The sequence below is a fragment of the Stylophora pistillata genome, chromosome 3, assembly GCF_964205215.1.
Source record: "Stylophora pistillata chromosome 3, jaStyPist1.2, whole genome shotgun sequence".
NCBI lineage: Eukaryota > Metazoa > Cnidaria > Anthozoa > Scleractinia > Pocilloporidae > Stylophora > Stylophora pistillata.
In genome coordinates this window covers 16,522,501-16,530,000 of record NC_142521.1, presented here as the reverse complement: position 1 = coordinate 16,530,000, position 7,500 = coordinate 16,522,501, and the positions used below count along the sequence as shown (strand labels likewise).

Here is a 7,500-nt window from a genome sequence, read left to right as displayed (position 1 = left end):
CAACTCAAAGGAACGCAAAATACCCACCCCCACCCCTTGCCTCATCTTCTACGCCAGATGTTTATTAGAGTTTTACAGGTCGTGATTTTCGCAAAGTATACCTTTGAGGGATATACACACATCCAAATCTTTTCTCTCAGAGAAATCACTTTTGTGTACCAAAAACAATCCGTAAAATTTATAAGAAATAAAATCTCAGGGTTTATCATAATGCTATGTAATAAACAAGGTCTTGCTGGCGGAAGTTAGATTGATCGAGATTCGACTGCGACGAAAGAGAATTAAAATAGGAAAGCTTTGAGCACTTCTGTTTCAAAAATAGAACCTGTGCCCTTCTTCCGTTTCGAAAGCTCAGTTAAACCAGTGAAATTAGTGAAAAAGAAACAAAGTTTTTCTCTTTCCGGGTTTGCATATTAAATTACGCTGGTTTGCAGGAATATACCGCATCAACATCGGTTTGAAAAAGCACTAACTTTGGTGGTATGTGCGATTTCGAAGTTTCCACTGAAGCTTTGAAAACATTGCATAGAATTGCGAGAGAAGAGTTGCCCGTTTAGAAGTAACACAGCTTGAAAAAATAATTTCATTTCCGCCACAGAAACTGTCCCCCACTAACTGAGGCAGCTTCGATGTTGAAGGTTGAAACAGAATTTTTTCAACCTCTACCAAAACAGCACTAATGCAACAGCGTAGATTTATGTTGGAATAAGACACATCGAAAAATGGTTTACTTACCTGAAAGTGCACATTGGATAGTGCTCAAGAGCAACCAAACGAATAGAATCTTCTCCATTTTTGTTTAAACAGATGAAGCACTTTGACACCGCCTCGAACTGACTCATTGATCTGTAGGGCTAAAAATGTATAACCAAAAAATTAATGGAGGGTGAAATTTTACTTAGCAACAAAATGCATCTCAACCAATCAGATATCAGAGAAGGGAGTTTTACGATGTGTCTGGGCACGAATATTACCCTAATTTACCCTAATTTACCCTAATTTTTTGGCAAGACTTCTTTCCTTTAAAGTGCACCTAAACCCAAAAATTTTTTTTCGCTTAACGAAATAAGCTTATTACAAAATACGGAAAATCGGCCGCCATCTTGCCCCACGACCGAGTTTAAAGAGAAATGGCTCTAGCGGATAATGTGACGTCAAATCGAGAACACAAAAGTCTGCTTTTCACACATTTTCACTTGTTTGGGAAGGTTGTGGTCGATATTGTCCGAAATATGCCGACCAGGTGTGTTGTATGAGGAATGTATGAAGCGTGATACCCTCTTGCAAATTTCGCACGTTGCTACATCCTCCTACGACACACTTAGTCGGCATATTTTCGGACAAAATCGACTACAACCTTCCCAAACAAGCGAAAATGTGTGAAACGCAGACTTTCGTGTTCTCGATTTGACGTCACATTACCCGCTAGAGCCATTCCCCTTTAAACTCGGCCGTGGGGCAAGATGGTGGCCGATTTTCCGTATTTTGACTGGGCACAGACAATTGAGGATTTGAGCAAATAAAAAAATGTTTGCACAGAAATACTCCAAAAAATACGCTTATTTCGTTAAGCGAAAAAAAATTTTTGGGTTTATGTGCACTTTAAGAGTCTTCAAGTCGAAGCCTGTGTTTGCCTTTTTCACAATGGCAACAGCGTAGTATTACACATCGTACTCGCCATACTGCTCAGAGACAATGACCCTGAAGTCATTGAACTGCCTCGAACTGACTCATTGATCTGTAGGGCTAAAAATGTATAGCCAAAAAATTTAATGGAGGGTGAAATTTTACTTAGCAACAAAATGCATCTCAACCAATCAGATATCAGAGAAGGGAGTTTTACGATGTGTCTGGGCACGAATATTACCCTAATTTGCGTATTAATGCAAGACAAATTCGTCTCGAATTGTTCTCTTACATCCGGACCTGGGGCCCGTTTCTCGAAAGTCCCGGTAACTTAACGGGCCCGTAAAGCTGTTCTGTTTTCATTCAAGATGTGGATTTAAAAAGTTTTGAAAATGATACAACAAAACTATTAGCTAAAGAAACAAAAAGGACTGGTTTGGCTGCCCGAACCTGCTTTCTTATCCTTTAAATTTTGATTTTAAAACATGGCTTCGGGTCCGTTAAGTTACCGGGACTTTCGAGAAACGGGCCCCTGAGCTGTGCATAAATATCGATAACTATAATAAACTTCGAGTCGTATACTGTAATTAAAATTGATTTACTCTGATTTGTGCCTATTTACAGTACAACCTAACCTAGATGTCGATGTCGATGAAAGTCTTGTCTCGCTAAAAGCACTGATCAAGTTAATGTAGAGTAATTAGTTTAAAATGTCAATCGATTAGATCAAAGGTCCACTGCACAAACAAAACATTACATAATGAATCGCTAAAACACGTGCCATTTCACGTGGGTCCGCGTGTAACATATGCGAAGAATCTGACACTCCCCAAAGTTTAATCACGCCGTGAGAAACTTTCAACGTCCAGATTTATCAAAAGAATTATTTACAATAGACTATACAACGTTCATTTGTCGACGGCTGATCTCCCCTATCACAGCCGCAGTACGTCGGGGTCGCACAGCTTGATTTGCAACATCTGCAATAGACCGCGTGTCATCATTGTTTATACTTGACTTGACCTCGATTGGAATCAAATGTTGTTTGACCCTCCTCAAATAGGTCGGTCGCTTGTCGCTGTTTCCGACTTTGACGATCGCTGCACGAACCTTTCCATCCGCTCCAGGAATAAGTTCCTCGACTCTTGCAATCTTCCAGCGAATTCTACTCGTTGAATCATTTTTGAGCAACACAAGGTCTCCAACTAAGACTTCTTGAGCGACATTTCCTTTGTTTCTCGCATTTGACTGTTCGCGCAAACTAGTGAGATATTCCTTTCTCCACTGTGTTGTAACTTGCTGTAGTAAATTCTTATGATGGCGAGCTCTTCATGTCAATGACTGGTGAGTACTGATTATTTCGTGATGCGCGCTGTTTGGTGTTAATGTGACACGCCGCCCATATACAAGATCTGAAGGAGTCAACGGATAAGAGATTGAATTTGTGTCGTCGTAAACGTGGGTAATCGGCCTTGCATTGATCAGTGACTCGATTTCCACAATTAAAGTTCGCAATTGTTCAAAATTCAGAGTTGCCCGTCCGAGTACTTTCTTTAGAGGCGTCTTGACACTTCTGACTAAACGCTCCCAGAACCCCCTCCCCACCAGGGAGCCCTTTCGATTATGAAGTTCCAGGAGATTCTTTGATTCACAAAGTAACGCAACACTTCGTTGGATCTTCTGATCCTTCTGACTTCTTTGCTTGAAGACTTGAAAGTCTTCGCGTTGTCTGACGTAATAGTCGCAGGAAGTCCTCGTCGACTAGCAAATCGTCTAAAAGCCAACTGAAATTCTTGTACGTCGAGACTTCTGAATAGCTCTAAATGTGCAGTAAATGGTTTGAACCCGGGAGTAACATGTGAAGGTGTAGTCTAATCGTCCGGGTGAGTGTAGTCCTGAGAAGGACTGTTGTCGGTGGCAGTGACTGACGTTTCCACAACCTGTGCGGATGTCATCATCAGAGTCAAGATGGCTCTGGTCGAAGCACATGTAAACAAACACACGTAAACTCTGCTCGATCCATTCGCGTATTCGTTGACAACATTTAGTGGTCCCGCAAAATCTAATCCTACATGCGTGAAGAGTGGATCTTCAGACACTTGTTCACTCGGAAGATCAGGAGTTGACTGAGACTTGTACGACTTTCCATCGATTCGCAAACAAATCACGCATTTCTTGGTCACTCGTTTTACTGCTTCACGACCCCTCACAATCCAAAATCGCTCTCTTATCGTAGTAAGAGTGTCTCTTAATCCGCATTGTTTCACAGATGCATGTACCTTCTTGATAACCAATGGAACAAATTCGTGCTTAGATGGCAAAAGGATTGGATTTTTCGCGCTCCCCAGTAATTCGGCTTTGTTTATTCGACCCTTGCATTTAACGATACCATTTTCTAGAAATAATCCAAATTAAGAGACGTAAGTCGACGGTACACATTTGTTTTGCCTATGATCACGTAGAAACTTGATTTCTTCGTCAAATGATGAGGCTTGCACTGCCTTAATCCAAAGTTCCTCGGCATTCGTTAACTCTAGGACAGTAATAATTTCATTTCCACTACCAGAATTTGACTTGGTTCGCACTGTTACTCAGCTTGTTTACAAATTTAACGACGAGGGCGGTTACGCGAAGCAATTTCGTCAGATCGCTAAATCGCGTGATGTCAATTACATTGTCAACCTTTGGGTTAGTCAGTTCGTTCGCTGCACTATTCACCAAGGAATGAGTGACATTAACTGCATTCTTTGCAGTTTCCTTAAGCGCTTCTTCATCTCCAAAATGGGTCGACTCGTTCTTTGGCCACTCTGGCTCCAGCTGGTATAGAAATTCCGGTCCGTTCCACCAGATTGCATTGATCGTAAGGTCCTTAGCACTTGTGCCCCTTGACGGCAAGTCCGCTGGGTTTTGTTTTCTCGGACAATGACGCCATTCGTTCTCTGAAGTTAACCTGTGAATTTCGTCCACTCGATGCTGCACGTATTGTTTCCAGGGTTTTTCATTTTTGATCCAACATAAGGCTGTCGTCGAATCTGTCCAGTAAACGGTCTTGACATTACCTTCGTTCAAATCAAGGCTGTTAACGAGTCGGGCGAGAATGAGAGCGCCTAACAATTCCAGACGTGGAATTGTCTGTCTCTTTAGCGGCGCCACTCTTGTTTTCGAGGCAACTAGACGAACATCGACTTTTCCCTCTTCATACAGTGATCGGATGTAAACAACTCCTGCGTAAGCACGATTGGAGGCGTCGCTAAATCCATGAAGCTCGAATTCCACAGGCCTTGATCGGAAATAACAACGGGGTATTTTCACATCGTTCAAACACTTCAATTCGTTCAGAAATGAATTCCAGGTTCCAATAAAAAGGTTTGGCAAGTTGCTGTCCCAGTCAATCTTGTCGAGACAGAGTTCCTGGAATAGAATTTTCATTTCCACAGTGCACGGAGTGAGAAATCCCATCGGGTCAAATACCATTGCTGACAACTTCAACACAGAGCGCTTGGTCGCCGGAAGTGACATTCCATAATCGCACAATTCAGTTAAGTTGAAGAAAAAGTTGTCTTCGATAGTGTCCCAGTTCATTCCAAGAACCTTAACCACTGTGTCGTTCTTCATTTCATAATTTCTGGGGGTGATTGACGATTTAGCGTAAGACTCATCATCTTCTGCAGTAGCTGGGTCAAATGACGCCCTTTGTTCTTGCGAACTCTCGCATGCTTGAATCGACTTCAACAGTGTTTGAGAATTCGAGTTCCATTTTCTCAGGTTGAAACCACCGCTAGCCATAATTTTCTTCGATTTCTGATAAACAACGAAACCGTTCTCGTCGTTCTCTTCTCCAGTTAAAAGATCGTCCACGTGCAGAGACTTGTTTAACAGCTTGCACATATTTCGGGTTCACTTTGTTTGTAGAGATTTAGATGATGCGCGATGGTTTCGCCCAGGATAGAGGGGAATGGTCTCAGACCAAAAACTAAGCGATTAAATAGATATTCATTGATTTCTGGCTTCTTGGCAAATGGATCCTTGAACCACAGAAAGCGTAGCATGTCTCGGTCTTCCGATTTGATTCCGACCATCAAGAACGCCTTCTCGATGTCCGTTAGGGCGACGAAGTTCCAGCGAAATCTGGTTAGCATTTTAAAGATGTGAGGAATGTAGTTTTCTCCCACTTCCAAACAGTCATTAAGAGAGCGTTCGTTCTTACAATTCTTCGCAGAGCCATCGTACACGATTCTAACCTTTGTCGTTTCACGGTCTCTCCGCACGACTGCGTGATGTGGTGAGTAGTGAATTCGTCTCGTGCTAAGTTTATCTTCCTCTAGCGTTTGATCTTCGGTCTCAGGTACAATCTCGACAATCCCTTTCTTTCTTTGCTCTTGGATGATGTTGTCGTATTCATTCAGCAAATTCGGCTCACTCTTCAACTTCGAATGCAACGATCGTAATCTCCTAGCACACATTGCATAATTGTTAGACTGTGGAAAACAGTCACCCTTCCAGGGCAGGTCAACTTCATAATAACTACTATTGAACGTAATTTCTCCCTTTCGTTTGACTAATTCGCCTTCGCGGTCGGTGTCTACAATTCCTAGACTCTCAACGTCCCAGAATCTTTTCAGTATGTTCGTGATCTCGTCAACTTCATTCGTTTCGCTTAACAATGGTTTACCAGAGATGATAAGATTCGAGACGACATTGGAAATTTCATGGACATGTTGCTCTTCGGTAGGGCCTGACAGAAGCCCACCAAACTTGCTGCTGATGGCTGTGGGACCAAATTCACCGCGGATTGATTCTCCAGTGACAATGTCCCAGTAATAATCTGAGCCAATGAGAATGTCAATGGAGTCTAGGTCGAACTCAGAACGGTCTGCTAGATCTAAATCTATCAAATGTGGGTATTTCGTGACGTCTATTCTCTTAGGAAGTGGCGAACAAATGACTGGAAAATTAAGCGCTGAAATCTCCACGTACTCATCTTTATTGCTTCTTAGTGGCAAAGTAACAACTTGACATTTTTGTTTACGATAAGCGTTTTCACCAAAAGTGTTAAGGTGAAGGGTCTCAGTGGACGTTGCTGTTAAACCCAGCTTCGCTTTGATGTGGTCGGTGACGTATGAACGTTGGCTGCCATTGTCGAACAAAATTCGTACGGGAATGGACTTGGATCGGTCTTCGTTTGTTGCTATCGCGGTAGCAGTTTGTAACAAAATACTCCCCTTAATTCTCGACGTCGCAGTTGTAAAATGAGTTGTTGAGGCTCCTGTATTAGCCGTATTGATTCTCGTTGCGTTGTTTGTGACTTGGGTCTCCGGTTTGCTTTGAGACGGTTTTTCGAGAGGTGGGGAATGAGAATTCAGTGATTCACCCGGTGATTTTACTTGACAGATCGATTGATGATGTCTACGCTTGCAATTTCTACAACTCTTGTCGCACTGATCAATTAAATGTCCCTTCGTCAAACACATAAAACATCTTTTATCGCGCCTAAGAATGTCTTTCCTGGCGTTGATATCTGTTACTTTGTTGCAAGATGCTGAGAAATGTCTTTCAGTGCAGTAAACGCATTTTGGGACATTCGACTCTGTGTTTGAAGTGGCACCAAAAAATGTTTCAGCTGTCGGTAGTGGGGTTTTTGAGGACGATGGACGCTTAACTTGCTCAGTCGCGGCTTTTATCTTCTCGCTCATCTCCCTTGCATCAATTTCGCTTTGAATAAGATCGAGCAAGGAGTCGATCTCCCAAACGTCTTGAGACGTATTTCTTGCCACTTGTATTCGTATTTCGTCCGGAAGTTTGGCCATAATGATGGGAATGCGCAAACTACCATACTGTTCGGACTTGACTCCCAAAGCTTCAAGTCCTCTGATG

General features: G+C 42.4%; 3 protein-coding genes across 4 annotated transcripts in view; all 3 read right to left on the bottom strand.

Annotated features, from left to right (window-relative positions):
• LOC111326852 (serotransferrin) overlaps positions 1 to 869 on the bottom strand; it is a 6,879-nt gene extending 6,010 nt beyond the window's left edge. The window contains exon 1 of one of the 2 annotated variants that reach the window (XM_022930931.2): positions 736 to 869. In XM_022930931.2, the coding sequence (XP_022786666.2) occupies positions 736 to 793 (58 nt within the window). In that variant the 5' untranslated portion in view covers positions 794 to 869. The remainder of the gene's footprint in view (positions 1 to 735) is intronic. The other variant, XM_022930932.2, reaches the window with a different exon arrangement.
• A 1,654-nt stretch (positions 870 to 2,523) lies between these two features.
• On the bottom strand, positions 2,524 to 5,412 carry LOC148734749 (uncharacterized). Its single transcript, XM_088752826.1, has 3 exons — positions 4,218 to 5,412; positions 3,630 to 4,021; positions 2,524 to 2,925 (listed from the first exon to the last, which is right to left on the bottom strand). The coding sequence occupies exons 1-3, from the start codon at positions 5,410 to 5,412 to the stop codon at positions 2,524 to 2,526; spliced, it is 1,989 nt and encodes a 662-aa protein (XP_088608952.1).
• The window catches only part of LOC148734748 (uncharacterized), a 2,921-nt gene continuing 794 nt past the window's right edge, over positions 5,374 to 7,500 (bottom strand). Inside the window, exon 1 of the mRNA XM_088752825.1 lies at positions 5,374 to 7,500. This exon is cut by the window's right edge and continues 794 nt beyond it. Coding sequence (XP_088608951.1) covers positions 5,499 to 7,500 — 2,002 coding nt within the window. The 3' untranslated portion in view covers positions 5,374 to 5,498.

Excerpts from the sequence above, each read along its gene's own strand:
- LOC148734749 (XM_088752826.1), bottom strand. The coding sequence starts at position 5,412 with ATGGCTAGCGGTGGTTTCAACCTGAGAAAATGGAACTCGAATTCTCAA. Across the intron at positions 4,022-4,217 it reads TAAATTTGTAAACAAGCTGA|AAAATGGTATCGTTAAATGC; the intron begins GTAACAGTGCGA and ends GATTATTTCTAG. Across the intron at positions 2,926-3,629 it reads ATGGATCGAGCAGAGTTTAC|CAAGTTACAACACAGTGGAG; the intron begins GTGTGTTTGTTT and ends AATTTACTACAG.